At 41.4% G+C, this 17,744-nt stretch overlaps 1 protein-coding gene across 21 annotated transcripts in view; it reads left to right on the top strand.

Moving 5' to 3' along the window:
- The first annotated feature begins 1,262 nt into the window (after positions 1-1,262).
- The window catches only part of CAMK2B (calcium/calmodulin dependent protein kinase II beta), a 208,684-nt gene continuing 192,202 nt past the window's right edge, over positions 1,263-17,744 (top strand). For 11 of the 21 annotated variants that reach the window (XM_089692432.1, XM_089692422.1, XM_089692430.1 and 8 more), the window contains exon 1: positions 1,264-1,726. In XM_089692432.1, the coding sequence (XP_089548558.1) occupies positions 1,668-1,726 (59 nt within the window). In that variant the 5' untranslated portion in view covers positions 1,264-1,667. Of the gene's footprint in view, positions 1,727-17,744 lie in introns of all 21 variants that reach the window. The other 10 variants (XM_089692420.1, XM_089692427.1, XM_089692417.1 and 7 more) reach the window with 1 other exon arrangement.

Raw genomic sequence — 17,744 nt, 5'->3', positions numbered from 1 at the left:
CCCTGGTACCTTTCTTCATAAGCTTTTTTGAGTTTGGGCAAGGACACAGGGGCCCCATGATATCCTATTGCCCGGGGGCCCCATGAGTTGTCAGTCCGCCCCTGGCTACACATGTGATAAGTTATGAAAGCAGCCATTTAATTGTTTGACGGTCGAAAGCACATGCAAATGTGACAGGTATCATTCACAGCATGCCTTGAATGTAACTGTTTAGGGAAACAGTTAAATCGATGGGTTTGGTTCTGCTTTAACACTTTGTAAGTGTATCCTTTTACAATCATACTTGAAATTTAAATTTTTTCACACGCCACATTGAATTCTTCCTTGGACCTACAGTATTCCTTTGCAATCAGTGATTTTCACCAGATCCTACAAGGCCTCCGGATTAAAAATCCTTGCGTAAATACAAACTAGTGTTGTCTCCCCCCCCCCCCCCCCCAAGACTTTGCTTGTGCTCTGTCTTATCTCTGTTCTCTTCTTCTTTTTTTCCATCCCCTACATCTCTTCTTACATTCTGCGATACTTTTGTGATCAGTACTGCTTTGACCTGCAGAAGGGGACACTCCCCGAAAGCTTGTCCTCAAAATTGTTTGTTAGTGCAAATAAAAAAAGTATCACGGACAGTACTCAATTGTTTCCACCAGATCCTACCAAACTTTATTAAAATGTCTATAGTTATGTCTTTGAAAAAAAAGGCATATGTGCCTATAATGTATTTGATAGTTGTACAGTGGGAAATGATATTGTGCCTCCAGAACCAACCTAGGTTTTCTAAACATGCATCTGTTAAAACAGCATAGCAAACACAGCAGTTCAGCGTATTTACATTATTTCTAGAAATGCATAAAAGAGCATAAAATTATATTAAAACTGCATTTGTCTACAGCAACCTGATTTTGAAAATGAAAGCTGTAACCTGATTGGTTTCCATGGACAACAGCTGTCATTTTGCTTCTATCTTCATTGATAAGTGTCAATGCTGCTCAGAGACATATATGACCATCTGATCTGTACAATGTAGAATCTAAAAAAGCCTGCCTACGTTAGCTGTTGGTGCAGTCAGTGGTCAGCGTCCATCTTTAACCCCTTGATAGGCCCAGGGGTCTGCAATGCTAGCAGTCAAGGAGTTAAAGATTCCCTATTAAATGGTAGCTCCTGTCCTGTCCTCACACTTTCTCTCCCGTCTCCCCCTCCTGTTCTCATTCCCCTATATCTCTACTCTATCTTTGCCCTCCCTCTCTCTTTTCTCCCTCCCATCCCTCCCTCTTGTTCTCTCTCAGTCTGAAATTAATACAGGCAAGGCACATTCAAAGCTGCTCCTGACTACCTCTCCTTTCTCTCTTTCTCCCTATCTCCCCTTAAATCCTTAAATCTCCCCCGCTCCCTATTTTTTTTCTCTCTCTCATTCTCTTCATCCCTCTCCATCTGTCTTTTTTTATTCCTCCTCATCCTTTCTGGGATTTTTTTTTTTTTGTGGTAGAAAAGACGCAGAGAACCCTACAGGAGGGGCAGACAGGAAAGAGCAAATAACAGGACTAGAAGGGGGCAAATAAGACAGATCTCGTCAGAGCCAAACGCCCCTGCCGCTCTGTGACTGAAAGAAGACTAAGGAGGTCTCTTCCTTGCTAGAACCAATAAGCACTGCAGAGCCCGGATCCCATGCAGACATGGCTGTAACCTGCACACGCTTTACAGATGAATACCAGCTGTATGAAGAGATTGGCAAGTAAGACACCATCTGATTACTCACCTGCAGCTCAGCGGCTGGAGCAATAAGGCACACTGGGGGGGAGAAGGGAGGGTTAGCCATAGAATCCACCCCGTGTTGCTATAGACTGAGAAATATTGGATTCCCAAACATATCTAATTTCCACACCTAATCTTTAATTTTGGTAATACCAGAAGACGTAGTACGGGGCCTTCTAGCACCGATGGGGGGCATACAGGGTGTGTGATGAGAGTGGGTGGTCAGTGATAATGAGGAAATTTGGTGACCCAACTCCTGATGTGACTGCAGATGTCTATACGTTTGCATTCGTCTGACTTTACCGCCTGTAGTATTTGGAAAAGGTTCTGGCGTATATTGAGATTTGTTAATATGAACATGTATTGATTGGCACAAATGATGTGTCTATGTCTGGGAGCCACTGCTGAGTGTCTGCGTCTATTCCTGCGGGGGACGTGATTGGATTCAGGGTGAGGTTTGGGGTGATGGTGGCTGCTGTGTAGCTGTGAACACTATTCATGGATTGCAGGGGAATCATCATAGCTGGCTGGCACCCACTGCTGGGCAGAAATAATGTGGGAGAAATGGGGGGGGGGGTTGCGTACTTGTCAAATAGCCAAGATAATTTAGCATTAAAATGGATGATCTTAGGTGTACTGGTTGGTAATTGCTGAGAGATGTAGTTGATGTATTGGGTTATTGATACATCATTATTCTTGCAGCTACCTATGGGGGACAAGAGACGGGGTAAGCAAAGACTGCCAATTAGCCCATCAGTGGGAGTATTTCACAGTGACTGATAACATTAGGGTGCTTATGGGTGCTGGGATACTAATTAGGGGTGCTGATTTTAAGATGGTAGCTGTTAAAAAAAGGTAGAAGTATCAGAGAGACATGAGCTATAAGAGATGCTTTGGCAAGTAATTGTGTGCTGTGGTTATTAATATCTAATGGACGATCTTTCTTAGTGATGGATGATGCTAACAGCAGGATATTTATGAACACTTTAGACGTACGGATTTGAAAAATGGCCATATATGGCCATCTACCGGAGTTCTTCCCCAGCAGTGGTATTCGATGAGTGATTGGTAATACTGTCTATGAAGATGAGGCTTTGATTGGCAGGTGTACTGGTATCTCTCTGTCCCTTGGATGCATCCCCTCCCCTCTCAGGTCCTCCTGGTTTCCTGAGTGTTATTCCGCCCCCCTCTGATGATGTCACATTTGGCTCTCACATGGATGAGGTTTTCAGGACAGGGCCTGTGAGATATGGGGTCAGGGAGTCACCCGGGTGCTGAGGCTACAACAATTGCACAGAATCAGGATTCATCCATCTCCCTACTGCTGCTAATATTTATCATTCTTCAGGTACTGCTGCATCCAGACGCAATCATGTTAATTCAATGAGATTGTGCAAAGAGCTTAGTGCAGTAACTGACAGCAACCAATTAGAAATCACAACTCAACAGATGTAAATGCAGTAATCTGACATTTCATTGGTTGCTAGAGGTTATCATACATTCCTCATTGTTATGTACACCACATAATGGAATAGGTATATAGGGCATATTTATAAAGTATTCACCAAACATTAACTGCAAGTGAATCTTCCTGGTACATGTGCTTTAAGTTACAGGGGATTGTTTAACCCTTGTGAAGGTTTAGTGACAATCACATTGACTGCTTTATAAATATTCTCATATGTGTGTTACTTACAGCAAACATTTAGAATTCCACTCATCGATCTGACTACAGCAAATTGAAATGTGATGGTTTGACATGTGCACTTCACACAACATCATGGCCATTTGCACACTCTTTAAATAATACAATGAACAACCAAACATGAAGGGGCAGAATGGAGTGGCCAGTGTGTGCCCTGCAATTCTCACTACCATAGCAAAAGGCCTTGACCCCCGGTTCACATCTATGCGGCTGCGTTGACAGCGTTTTGCACGGGGACGAGAGCCCATTCATTTGAATGGACTCCTGTGCCTGTGACACGCAGGGAAGAAGTCTCTGCACTTCTTTGTAAAACGCAGCCCGCATGGGAACCTCAGTTCCCAGTATGGTTGCGTTTTCCAGTGCGGGTGGCATGCCATTAGAACTAACGGCACCCGCCTGCGGGTCCGCATTTCTCTGTGCGGGCGGTGCGGCTGCACGGATTTTCGTGCGGATCCGCAGCGGCACCATCCGCACAGATGTGAACCTAGCTTTAATTATTAGGAAAAGAGCAAAGACTAGTAAAACCCTCTTCAGAACTCATCTTTAATGCTAGCCATACATGGCTCAAATTTTAAATGATCCCTGTTAAATTGGCCAAAATTCAAGCAGTTTGTTCCCCCTATCATACCACCCACCTCTACAAAAGTCAATTTAAAATTTCACAGATCCTGGTAGAAAATTAGCAACCGAATAGCGACTATATATATTAGATGTCACTGTGCGATTATTCTGACAGCCATGGATGCAGCAATTGTCTGAGTACAATAGCCGCCAGTGAACATTTCCACATCCAGGGGCGGACTGACCATTTGGAAACTCGGGCACTGCCCGAGGGCCCGGGGTCAGTAGGGGGCCCCATGAGATGCCCCTGGTACTTTTTTCATAGGCTTTTTTGAGTTTTGGCAAGGACACAGGGGCCCCATGATTCCCTATTGCCCGGGGGCCCCATGAGTTGTCAGTCCGCCCCTGTCCACATCCATGCTATTTAACATGGATGGGGGAATCGAGTAGGCTTCATGAGAGAAATCTACACGTTTCTGGATAGCTAACTGCCCTGACTAAATAGAACTGCTAAAATCTAACTGGTTGTTTTAAGTTACTGTTATTGCTCTATACAGCATTTTATTAAACGAAAACTTATTTAATGATCTAATGGGAACTTCTGATGTACAAAGTTCAGCAGCTAATCTGATTTCAGTTTATTGTAGCTACATCAGTGAGAGTAAATTATGTTTCTATAGGTTACTGCTTTTTACCTTATTACACATCAAAATAATTTACTGTTACTAATGAAAAGTCTATTTAAATTACGAAGAATCTACAGATACAAAATCCAGTATCCAGTTAAAAAATTAAACAACAGACAGGTAACTGGGTTATTGCAAACTCATCTATGCCCTTTTTACTATTGTATTGAATACGCCTGGCTGCGGGATAGAAGTGAAGAAAATAAATAAAGGGATGTTATACACATCAACTGGAGTTTTCTTTTCTTTTCTAAGGAAAAATTACATGTGGCTGCTCACTGGTTTTCAGGGACAGCACCTTTGCATTTCATTGTATCTAGTTTGATCGTATACCTCATTTTTTGAAAGACTGAGCATTGCAGAGGTATGATGCACTAGCATAGTATAGCAGTACATAATATTCTAACAGTGTACTACATTTCCTGCTTAACTTTGTCATGTATGAAGTGTGTAAAAAAAATTACCCATGTAATGATTTTGGCATAAAGTACTTGCCTTCAAATAATGTCAAACTGTTAAAGAATAAGTGCAGACATTGGTATGTAATACGTAGTTACAGCTTGGACCGATGTAACTATATACAGTATATACCATACCTGGCTGATGCCTCTGGAAGCTGGAGATCACTGAAGTAGATACCGCTGCTTCAGTGAACTCCACTTGCTTCCGGGTCCTGTACTGAGCAGTCGCCCTGCTGCATAGTGAATACAGTAGGTCGGCCACTCCACACGGGTGCCATTCAGAGAATGATTTTCATGTTCTGAATGAATGCACAGTGTTCTCTAATTGGATGAGGTGGAGAGGCGGGGTGGTGACATAACGCTCTCCACCTCATCCAATCAAAGAATGCTTTGCATTCATTCAGAACATGAAAATCATTCTCTGAATGGCACCAGTGTGGAGTGGCCGACCTACTGTATTCACTATGCAGCAGGGCGACTGCTCAGTACAGGACCCGGAAGCAAGTGGAGTTCACTGAAGCAGCGGTCTCTACTTCAGTGATCTCCAGCTTCCAGAGGTGGTGACATAACGCTCTCCACCTCATCCAATCAAAAAATGCTTTGCATTCATTCAGAAAATGCAAAGCATTCTCTAAATGGCACCCGTGCCAAGCGGCCAGCCTCCTGTGTTCACAATGCAGGACAGCAGCCATTGGGTGCGGGACCTAAAAGCAAGTGTAGATCGGTGAAGTAGCGGTGTATACATCAGCGATTTCCAGCTTCCAGGGGTATTGGCCAAGTATGGACCAAAGTAACTATGTATAACACACTGATGCCTGGAATTATTTTGTAAGACAGCCCTCTACCAACAGATTTTCTAGTCTTCCGAGCACGTGATGTGTTATCAGTAATCTTTTCTCACCTCCACTTCCTCCCTTTAAAGTTGATATCAACAGGTTTGGCCGTTCATATCCTGAAAGAAAAGCAAGACATGTGTTAAAGGCCAATAGTGTAATTATTTTTTTAAAAAAGATATTTTTTGCAATTTTTTAAAGAAACAAATCATCTACACCAGCCATCTTCAAACTTTGTACCCATGAGGAACCCTTTAAATAATTATCTGGTTATTTTCAGGGAACTCCTGCTAAAACTAATCCATTAGGGCAGGGCTCCACAAATCCCAGATGCCAGGTCACCATGGTGACTAGAAATTGCATCCTGGCACCTTGCTTCACCTCCCATACACCTCCCATTGACTTCAATGAAAAAACTCCTGTCAATATCAGTCCTATGTGAACGCTTATCTCCACATGCCACTCTGCTATATCACTTGTGAGTCTGAAATGCACCGGACTCGTAATGGAACTAAAAACATAATGTTTGTGGATCGCATCTGTGCGAACCACCTCAAAGGAACACATAATATCTAGCCTGTTATGCGAATCTGTGAGTTTGAAAACACATCCTGAATTGCATATGTGTGAACCAGGGCAGCTCCATTACCACCTCGGCGTTTTGGGATCTCAGAATTGTTGTAATAACAATACACAGGTATAGGTGCCATTATTTTCAATTGTACCTAAAACATGGTGTGGTTTTGACGTGATTGTCACACAGAAAATAAAATATTGCCAAAAAGTTGCCTTGCCCCAGGAGCTAGCAACCCACGCTATGCTAAAACAAAATTGGCTCCTAACTTTTTTAAACCTCCCAGATTCAAAGCAAATTTGTCAAGCTGTGCATTAGAGGTTAGTGGGCAAGATGCATGTTACTCTGGTGGTCAGTAGGAAGAATGCTCCTTCCATTGGTAGTCAGTGGTAAGAATGCCCCTTTACAGTGGTGGTCAGAATGCCACCCTTATGGACAGCTAAAAAAGATTATTAGTGTCATGCCACTAGCTCTGTCAAATAAGAGCTGGAACCAGAAGTATTCAGGCACCATCAGATTACAGTAGGTCAACTAGCTGGAGCTTTAGGAACCATTAGCTATTTCTGGAGGAACCCTGGTTGGAATGGCTGGTAGACACTTTCTAGTTTCAGAGTTATTTCATCCTCTAAACAGAGACTGTATATGTGAGTTTCCACTACTGACTTGCTTACGTCATCATCCTTCCTAACTGATAAGTTAATGACCTCGGACAAGTATGCCTTGTTAGCTATCCTGACACGTCATTGGCCGAACACTTGTCCCATGTCAGTGAATTCCGCTTGCATGATGTCTACAAAGTGCGCTATAAAAAACTATACATCTGAATGTAACTACTGATCAATGGATCTGATGCGCTAAGGACTCATTCACACATATCCTTTGTGGTAATACTCTTTGCTGCAATACACATTAATGCATAGATTTATGTGTGTTGCAGTGTAGTGCCATTCATACCGAATGGCACCCCAATGCACATATACGTGAGTTCTCAACGCATCAGTGCCATAGCTGCTGTGCATTATGGTGTACTACTTTGAAAATTGTGCAGATGTGTTATTATGTTTGTTGTGGTATAGTGACAAATATTCAAAGTGAATGGGCTGCCTTAATGCAAAGCACCTTGACGCATGTGCGCTAATGCACTGCAACAATGTAAATAGGCCTAAAATGTCAGTTTACTGCTCAGATGTGAACACATCCAGCGTAGGGAAGGAACAATATGGATTAAAAGTTGAAATCAAGTCATGACGAAGCATTCAGGTTCATGTGTATTTAACAAGAACTATCACATGATTTGCTTGTCTTTATTTCTGAATAGTGTCTTGTCAAGCTGTATCCAAGAAACAGGCTTTCATCAGTCATCAATATTTGCCCTGCAGGATGAGGCACTATGTGCTACTACAGGCATAGTAACAATGCAGCACTAAGCGGTTCTCCACAGAATGGTCCAGGTGTTTCCTGGCAGCTAGAAAATCACATTATTATATCCCTAGTAAAGAGCAGGAAGAATGCAATGCCATCATGGAGTCAATAGAGACCTGTATTTAGATTTGTGATGGGTGTGTGTTATTACTATTAGAGATATCTGTATCTTCCATTGCTATCCCAGCTCCATTTGCACCCAGCTGTCACTACCTCACCACCATCTTTCTGTGCAACCCTTCACATACCATTTTTGTTGCTGCTTGGCCTTCAGACACAGAAAGACTACAAATACAGTTGTACGATTTTTTTCAACTGTATGTACATTTTTGACACTCTTTGCCTAAAGGAGTATTTAACCCAAAACCAAAATGTAAAAATTTGCAGCTTACCAACCTTAGATGTGGTGACTGCTTTTGTTTTCTTTTTTGGCATTTTTTCCCCATTTTTTACCTGGTGATCTGGGCAGTAACAAGCTTCCAGTCTTAGGGTGTTTCTAATCCATGGAGAAGCAAAGCAGGCAACCTTGGACTGCCACAATGTCAACCTGTGGAGAGGGTAGTGTTAGATGCACATTTAGATGGACATAACTAACTAATACAAGCTAAGCATTGTAAACCTCCTTGTCAGTGTTAAATGGTTTGTCTCAACCCAACTGCCACTATTGCTGGGCGTCTTGGTCTGCTAAAGGAAGTTGAAAAATAACAGACTTACTGGCCAGATCACCAGGTGAAAATAGGGGGGGGAAAAAACTTAAAAATGCAAACTATTGCAGCCATCACATTTAAGTACTGCTAAGCTGGTAATCTAAAATGTATTACATTTTGGGTTTAGATAAGCTTTACCTGAAACACTAAACACTTGTTTAGGTGTTGTGTCTGTCTGTGCAAAGAAAATAAGCCAAGTTGGTTGGTCATTTAGATCTAGTTTACAGTAGGCTTTTTTCTGTACTGTGTCTCTGTATGGAGTTGGCCATCTTGGTAGAGGCAGAGCCTCCAGCAAGGAGAACCGTCACCACCAGAACAGCAACATCACCAATTCTTTTAAGACTAGCAATCAGAAGCAGCAGAGTCTCAGATTGTCACTGATAACATACAGCTGTATGCACAGATGTGCCTAGGCACCCCTACAAACCAGGAAGTGGGTATATTTTAAAAGGAATTTAAAAGACAAAAAAAAATATTTCAGGGTACTGCTTAGGCACAATTAAAAGAGAAGTTTGGGTTGTTTTTTTTTTTCTTCAAATTATACTTACCTAGGTGGATGCAGCATCAGTCCGATGCTGCATCTGTCCCCCGCCGGCTCTAAGTGTGAGAACTTAGCAATCACATGGCTGCTGATTGCTGAGTTCACACAGCTGCTCTGAGCAGAGAGTGGTGGCTGTCAGTCACCGCTGTCTATTCTGTGCCCCTCCTTCGCCCTAACTGGAGCGCTGAGCTGTAGAGAGGAAGGAAACGGCTGGCTCAGGCTCTCAGCAGATCGCTGAGAGCTGAGACAGGTACCACTCCAGACTCTGTGTGCTGAGCCAGGTGCCACTCCAGACTCTGTGAGCTGAGCCAGGTGCCACTCCAGACTCTGTGAGCTGAGCCAGGTGCCACTCCAGACTCTGGGGTGGATCCAGACTTTAGGGCTTCAGCCCACTGTCAGTTGAAAATAAGTCACAGGAGTGCAGAACAAACTTTATTACTTCTAGATGTTCACATAGCATAGCAAATCTTTACTTTTTGAGTACAGTTCCACTTTAAATGGAACTTCAGCTAACAAAGAAAGGATAGATCCTCTGTTCAATTATTATTGTTGTTTTCTTGAAGGGGAAATTTCTCCTAAAATACTGTCAATGTGACACTTATGGCATTGCTAAAAGCTGAACTACATGTAGCCTTTTCCCTCTGGAAAATCCACTGCAACCTATTGACAGTGTGATTTGGAATAAAGGTAGAATGTACGTCATACACAGGGGAAACAGACATTAATTTCCTGGTACTGGGAGTGACAAAAAATGTCTCCCTACAGGAATACAGACAGCTATACTTTACATCTGCCAGAGGATCAAACCCTTCCCCACACGATTCAAAATAAAAAGCATTTTGGGTGATGTTAATAGGAGTTTTGGATATATTTAACCACTTTAATAGGTCCTTGATTATAAGGAAAGTATTCACTTAAAGGTAAAGCTAAAAAAACGCTGAATAAAGATTAGCAACCCAAGTGTACAGCACTCTCAGAAGGTATTAGTATGATGTATAGGGGCTGCATAGAGAAAAACTGAAGTCCCAAGCATATTTTCCCCAGTTTTCCTCCGCTGTCCTTGGTAGCGCATCCCACTCACCATATATAGTAAAACTGAGGGACAAAACCACACTTCAATAAAGTCTCAACATGAAGTTTAATCAAAGCAGTTGGCATCCAATATAAGCCAAATCGGTCCAAATATCGGGCGGTATCGGCCGGTTCAATAGAAGCTGGATGATATTCGGCCTATGTGTATAGCAGCTGGTCCAACAGAAGCCGGTCGAATGGGCATGACCGAAAAAGGTCTGCCAATCGGCACCCGAGCAGCGCTCTCAGCCAATGGCTGAGAGCCCTGACCCCGTCAGAACACAATAGCTCAGTAGGGAGATTGCTGTACTTACATCGGATTGCTAGTACAGGATCTCCTCCTGAGCTCTTCAGGATTTTTTTTCATTCAGCCAGCTGGATTGAACGAAAAAGAAAAACTGATAGTGTATACTAGGCAATAGTCCCTATCCTAAGCCTTTGTATGGCTTTGTCCTTCATTTTGAGTATTTGGGCGGGAGTTTGGATTTTGCACCTGTAATCAGTAATAAGAGTCTTTTAGTCACAACTCTGTCAAATATTTTGATTGTTGATACTTTTCCTCATGACAAATACATCAACTACTTGACTATTTGGCTGAAAGACTAAGGCAGCCCATAGATGATTCTTTTTTTTTTATTCAACCAGTGAACTGAATGAAAAAAAAAGAAATAACTTGATTCTTCAAGAATTCGAATCTTCCCTGCTGTGCCTTTCCATTTGGACAGCGGGAAGACTTCCCTGCCACTGGAATACCCTGATCAGTGTTATAGCCGGCAACACTGATCAAACAGAAATTTTCCAACAGGGCAGTTTGTACAGAAGTCTATTGGTAGACTGGAGTCTGTAAAACCACCCTGTCCATATATGGATCAAAATTCAACTGATCCTTGATAAACCAGACAAATTTAAATCCATGTATGGCAGGCTTTAGGTTAGCCTAAATTTAAAAGAGAAATATTGTCACAAGGGGCACAACTTACAGGTGGATGAATGATAGCTCCACCCCTTCCATTCAGAAATCTGATAACATTCATAGAAGCTCTAGTATGACTTCTATGAATGCCGGATCAAGCAGGAAGGGGCAGGCATAAGCAAACCCTCTTGATTAGAGCTTTTGAAAACACTGCCACACTGAAAGATTACAGCTGCGGGTCGTGGGACTGGAAAGATGAAGATTTCTCTTGAAAGATAAAGAATCAGCACAAAGGACACATACTACTAACTGTTACGTTATGTCCCTAGTGCTGATTTTTCTGTTTTAAATTTAGGCTAAACATAGGCTTTAAATTATATATGAAAGTAGGGCAGCAAGTGACAAGCCAAGTTGTTGAACTGCTGGGGATCCTAATTTCAATTTATACTAGAAGCACAATCAGCCTGGTAGGTGTATGTTATGGTATGTCCTTCCTGTGGTGGTCTGGGTTTCTGCCCACTTCCCAATGGACAATAGTCAATTATTTGATTTCTGAATTAAATGGAAAGTGTGTATGTGTGAGTGAATGTGTCTTTGTATGATTGTGATGTCACACTTGATTGTGATTGTGCTGCTGGGGCAGCAACCAATCTTGATGGTTTCATATACTGGCAATATATATATATATATATATATATATATATATATATTTCCCTCCTTCAGCCTGCTGCCTTTATGTGTATGAGCCAGCTTAAAGCAGAGTTCCAGTCATTTTTATGTTTATTCACAGTCAGCAGCTTCAAAAACTGTATCTGCTTACTTTTAATAATACACACTTTCACCTGTCCCTGGGTCCAGCATTGTGCGGTAGCTTGTGGCTTCACATCCGGGTGCCCACTGTGCACCCTGACTGATCCGGCAGTCTTCTGGGACCTATGAAGTGTCCCAGAAGACTGCAGGAGGAAGGAAGGGACTGGACTTCTTCTGGCTCACTTCGCCATGGCGAACCGAGCGAGAAGTAGGAGCGGGTACCTGTCAAAACCAGATATCCGCTCCCCCCAAAAAAGTGCTAAATATGGCAGTGCAGTGAGGGGAGCCAAATAAGTGGAGCTTCCACTTTTGGGTGGAACTCTGCTTTAAGAATAATGCCTAGCTCACACGATGAGAAAATCAGATTAAAAATACTACTTTCTGAGAGATTGTCCGATAACTGATCGTTAGTTCACAGCTTTCGAGAGCTAAATTATTCAAAGGGACAAGTACAAATATTTTCTAGTAAGATAAGAATGATTTTCATGTAATCTCTACAGTATTTGTCCGTAAAAAAAATTCGAGTGACCAAGAGCTCGCATGCTTGGAAACTAAAGAATACATTACAATACAATACAATACATTAGATCATTGCAGGACCTTGCATTCTGTCCTATGAGAATTTTGTTTACTTTAGTAAGCTATTCATTATCAAAATGAGACTAGCATGCAATAAAACCAGATGATCATTCGTCCAATATTCTCATCGTGTGTACAAGGCTTAAGTGCCGAGGAGTCAAACAAATTGTTATCTAATGTTATTACTAAGCAATTTTGGGCCAGTCTGTGTAGTATCAAGACCTCATGTACACAGGAGTTGGACATGTACAGCCATTCACTTGCATTGGTGGTTGTAAATGGTTCTGCTCCTGGGGCACAAGAAAAACCTGGACAATTACGTTTCAATACTCAGGAGCATGTGCATGAGGCCTCAGGGTTATGGGTCTGTTAGTTCATTAAATCAGGATTGTTTGTCACTTACAAGGGATTTGTGCAAGTTTTGTATGTATATTCTGCCAGTGACCTACATTGTCATTGTCATTGGTCTTGATGTTAGGAATTGTACAGCAAACTTTATACTGTCAAGTCAGTGTCTAAGAGTTATTTCTGGAAAAAGGGGCACCAATCACACTGAAATAGGTTGGCGGTGGGGATATGCATGCAACCAACATTCTGTAAATCTGATTACTCTAACTTGGGTCAAACTGACCAAGCAGTATTCAAAAAGTGAAATGTTGTTTTAACTTAAATTCCCTCCAGTAGAATGAGATTTCAGTACATTAACCACCACCACCATTAATCACCAGCACTGGATCTTCATTACAAACTCTAGAGTGCCAGCAGTGATTCATGGTAATAGGTATAATGCAGTGAAACACTATTAAAGAATTAAGGAAAGGAAGCCTTTCTTACCATTATGGATTGTATCAGTTTTATCCCCAAAAAGGATAGGTTCCATCTATTCAAAATAGATGAGAAAATAAAAATTCAAAATGTCTAACTCTGTTTTCTACAACAGATTTCATACCTGATGAAGAGAACTAAAGCATTTCCAAAATTTGTGTTTTAACTGATTCAGCTACCCAAATATATGGTATTACATAAACCTTTACTTTACTGTGTTATGTTAAAAGGTATCTATACCCAAAGCTTTTCTTTCATTTTGGATAGATAAGTACTATATAAGTACTTGTAATAATAATATCAAATGTTTAAACTGAGAAAACATTTTGAGAGCAGAATGTTGTCCCATTCTTGCCTAACATAGGATTCTAACTGCTCAACAGTCCTGGGTCTTCTTTGTCATATTTTCCATTTCAAGATGTTTGCAGTATTTCAGTTGGTGAAAGGTCTGGACTGCAGATAGGCCAGTTAAGCACCCAGATTGTTCTACTACAAAGTCATGCTGTTGTCATAGATGGAGTACGCGGTTTAGCATTTTCCTACTGAAATATGCAAGGCCTTCCTTGAAAAAGATGTCATCTGGGTGGAAGCATATGCTGCTCTAAAACCTGAATATATATTTCAGCATTGATGATGCCTTTTCAGATATACAAGCTGCCCATTCCATATGCACGGATGCACCCCCATGCGATCAGAGATGCATGCTTTAAAATTGAGAGCTGATATCAAGCCAGAAGGTCCCTCCCCTCTTTAGTTTAGAGGACACGGTGCTCATGGTTGTCAAAAAAGAATGTCAAATTTTGATTCGTCTGACCACAGAACAGTTTTCCAGTTTGCAACAGATCATTTTAAATGAGCTCTGGCCCAAAGAAAATGGTGGCAGTTATGGATCATGTTCAGATATGGCTTCTTTTTTGCTTGGTAGAGCTTTACCTTGCATCTATGAAATATGAGACATTGATTTTTGGAAGTATTCTTGAGCCCTTGCGGTGATGTCCACCACAGAATCATGCCTGTTTTTTATGCAGTGCTGTCGGAGGGACCGAAGATTTGCATTTTGGCCTTGTCCCTAGCGCACAGAGATTTCTCCAAATTCTTTTACTCTTTTGATGATATTGTGTACTGTAGATAAGGATTTATTTAGTCTCTGCAATTTTGCGATCTGGAACATTATTCTGAAATGGTTCAACAATTTTTAGATGCAGCTTTTCACAAATTGGTGAACCTCTGCCCATCTTTACTTCTGAGACACTCTGGGGTTGATTTACTAAAACTGGAGAGTGAAAAATCTGGTGCAGCTGTGGATGGTAGCCAATCCATTTATAACTTCAGCTTATTCAATTAAGCTTTGACAAAAAACCTGGAAGCTGATTGCTTTCTATGCAGAGCTGTACTCTCTAATTTTAGTAAATTAGCCCCTCTGACTCTCTTAGATGCCCTTTTTATACCCAATCATGTTACTGACCTGTTGCCAATTAACCTAATTAGTTGCAAAATGTTCTTCCAGTTCTTCCTTGTTAGTACCACTTACTTTGCCAGTTTTTTGTTTCCCTGTCCCAATTGTTTTGAGATATGCTGCTGCCATCAATTTCAAGACTACCTTATTTTTTTCTTGAAATGGTACATTCTCTCAGTTTAAACATTTCACATGTTTTCTGTGTTCTATTACGAATAAATATGCCTCGAGGGATGGGGGACAAAGTGAACCTATCGCTTTTCCCTGTATGTGGAAAGCACTAGTTTATTTTAACATGCTTTTGTATTGTGGTTATTGATGCACCAAAATGAAAATTCTGGTGCCGAAACCAGTACCGAAAATTGAGAATGCATGTGGCCGGAAACCGAAATCTCTGCGTATGTGGGATGGGGAGGCTCCAATTGTTTTTGTATTTTTTTCTACTTTCATGTATATTTTTATTTATTTTTTTTATTGCTATCAGATAGAAGACCAATAGTCCCCTATGTGATAGCATATGAGTGACAGGTCCTCTTTGTAGGGTGCAGGGGGTGGGGGGAGCAGTGTGTGAGTGTGTGCAAGGAGGGAGCAGGAGAGGAGCAGTGTATACAGTGAGGGAGCAGTGCATACAGAGAGGCTACCTCACTGGCTGTCACTATGGAGTTTATTTACTAAAGCTGGTTCACTCAGAATCTCCTGCTCTTCTGAATAGAAACCAATCAGCTTACAGGTTTTATTGCTAAAGCTTAACTGAGCAAGCTGATGTTAGAAGCTGATTGGCTACCGTGCACAAGCGAACAAGATTCTGGGTGAACCAACTTTAGTAAATAAACCCTTATATGTCAGTGCTGGTTTTTAAATGCAATTGCAGGCTTTTTTTTTTTCTTCACTACAGCTCAGATAATAAGCTGTCTCTTTCCCCGGAGCTAAAGGAAACTTTGCTTCTTTTAGCTCAGGAAAGAAACTAAAAAGAAAATGTGTTTCTTTTAGCTGGGGGGGGAGAGTGACAGCTCATTTTCCAAGCTATAGTGAAGAAATAAAAAGCCAGTAATTACATTTAAAAACCGGTACTGACATATAGTGACAGCCAGTCACTGTGTACACTGCTCCTCTCCTGCCTTTCTCCGCTACCCCCCCCCCCCATCTACAGTACACACAGTCCCCTGTATTGGCTAAATTCTTCCTATTGGTAAAATGCAGATCAGGCTGTTTTTGGCAGATATGTTTTGGTGGTCGAAATTTTGGTGCATCCCTAATTGTGGTACATCACTCCTGTGCTAGTCATAGAATTGCTGGGATAGCCTTTAATTTTTTTCCTGAGAATTTGGAGTTATAATTCCTGGTTTTGTATATATTTGCAAGATCATGTATTCTTATTTCTTATTTGTGTATGAAGTAACATTCCACCCAATTTAAAGTCTGAAGTGCCAAATGCTTGCATGAACTACTGCTAGCACAAAACAGCAGGCCTGCTAAGTCATATTTACTCCTGAATGTACTAGGCCACAGTGGAGAACATGGCTCACCTCTCCACCTCCTAAGTTTCTCTTTTGGTAAATAAAGTACCACCCATCATCATGATGGTCTAATAAACTTAGATTGCAAGAGTTGGTGGTGCCATGCTCTTGGCCCAAGAACTTGAGTTGATATGTGCATAACAGTGTGGCCTGGTAATCAAGGCACCTGGACGCTGAAGAGAATCTGATGTATAGGCACTTGGAGGTGCTATGTGGTGTCAATAGCAGTTCAGATAGCTTCAAGTCACTTCAGATTTTCTTTAAAGAAACATATCATTAAAAAAGGCATGTGTGAAGCAGATCATTAATGAAACACATTTTTATTAGTTCTTTCTCTGTCCATTTTAATGTGGTAATACGATACTAAAGCTGGGTGTGACTGCTTTAAATAATTATCTGCAGTGTCCAGGCCCCAAGCAGCATGGAAAGCTCCCAGCACTGTGCAGCTTTCTGCTGTACATTCTATGGTTTTAATGGAAGGTGCAGAATTCAATGAGTTTTCATTGATTGCATAGCAATAGCAGCATCAGCTCAATACATTAAAGTGATTTCTTCATTCTTGTATTTGCTCCATGACTCTACTTCTCAACTAGCAACACGTGTGTACCAGCGGTACTTATTGTGGGTTCAGGAAAGATTTCTTCTTCGAGCAAGCAGTACATTTTTATAGGGACTTGTGTAGATTATTATTATATAGGATTTATATAACGCCAACAGATTGCTCAGCGCTCTACAATATAAAAGGAGACAATACAGCAATGATACAATTCAATACAAGAGGGTTAGGAGGGCCCTGCTCCTGGGAGCTTACAATCTTATGGATGGACTTTGTTTTCTACATTTGACTTGTATTTGTATGGTGCTTTAAAATATACAAACCCTAATTTACCAAGTCAGGCAAGTGCTAAAGACCTCACAAATAAAGGGATTTGCATCAGTTTCCCCTCCCACAAATTAGTCTTTCAGCCCAAAACCACTTCTGGAAGTTCTCCTCGCATTGCACAGACATTCCATAGCACTTCTTTTTTTTTGGGGGGGGGGGGTGTAGTTAGTTGCAGGGTTAGACATCACTGATGCAAGCAGCAAACAGAAACTACAACTCTAATAAGCCCTCATATTCTACTGGAGGTATAATGGGGTTGATTGACAGCTGGAAGAGAAAGCAGATAGGTGTTACTCAACACTCCAGGGAAATGTTTGCTAGAATCAGAGCAGGGTACTGTGCTAGCATAAATTTTGTCAGCATGTACTGTTTTCATAAACTTACAGAATAAGCACTCCATTGCAGGACCGATTTTACATTTCACCTGGGGTGTTTAAAATTATAAAGACATATT

Source organism: Staurois parvus, unplaced genomic scaffold (genome assembly GCF_062004578.1).
Source record: "Staurois parvus isolate SC_StPar_1 unplaced genomic scaffold, SC_StPar_1.0 ptg000586l, whole genome shotgun sequence".
Taxonomy (NCBI): Eukaryota; Metazoa; Chordata; class Amphibia; order Anura; family Ranidae; genus Staurois; species Staurois parvus.
Note: the sequence above shows the minus strand (reverse complement) of the source record. Positions and strands in the feature narration are given on the sequence as shown.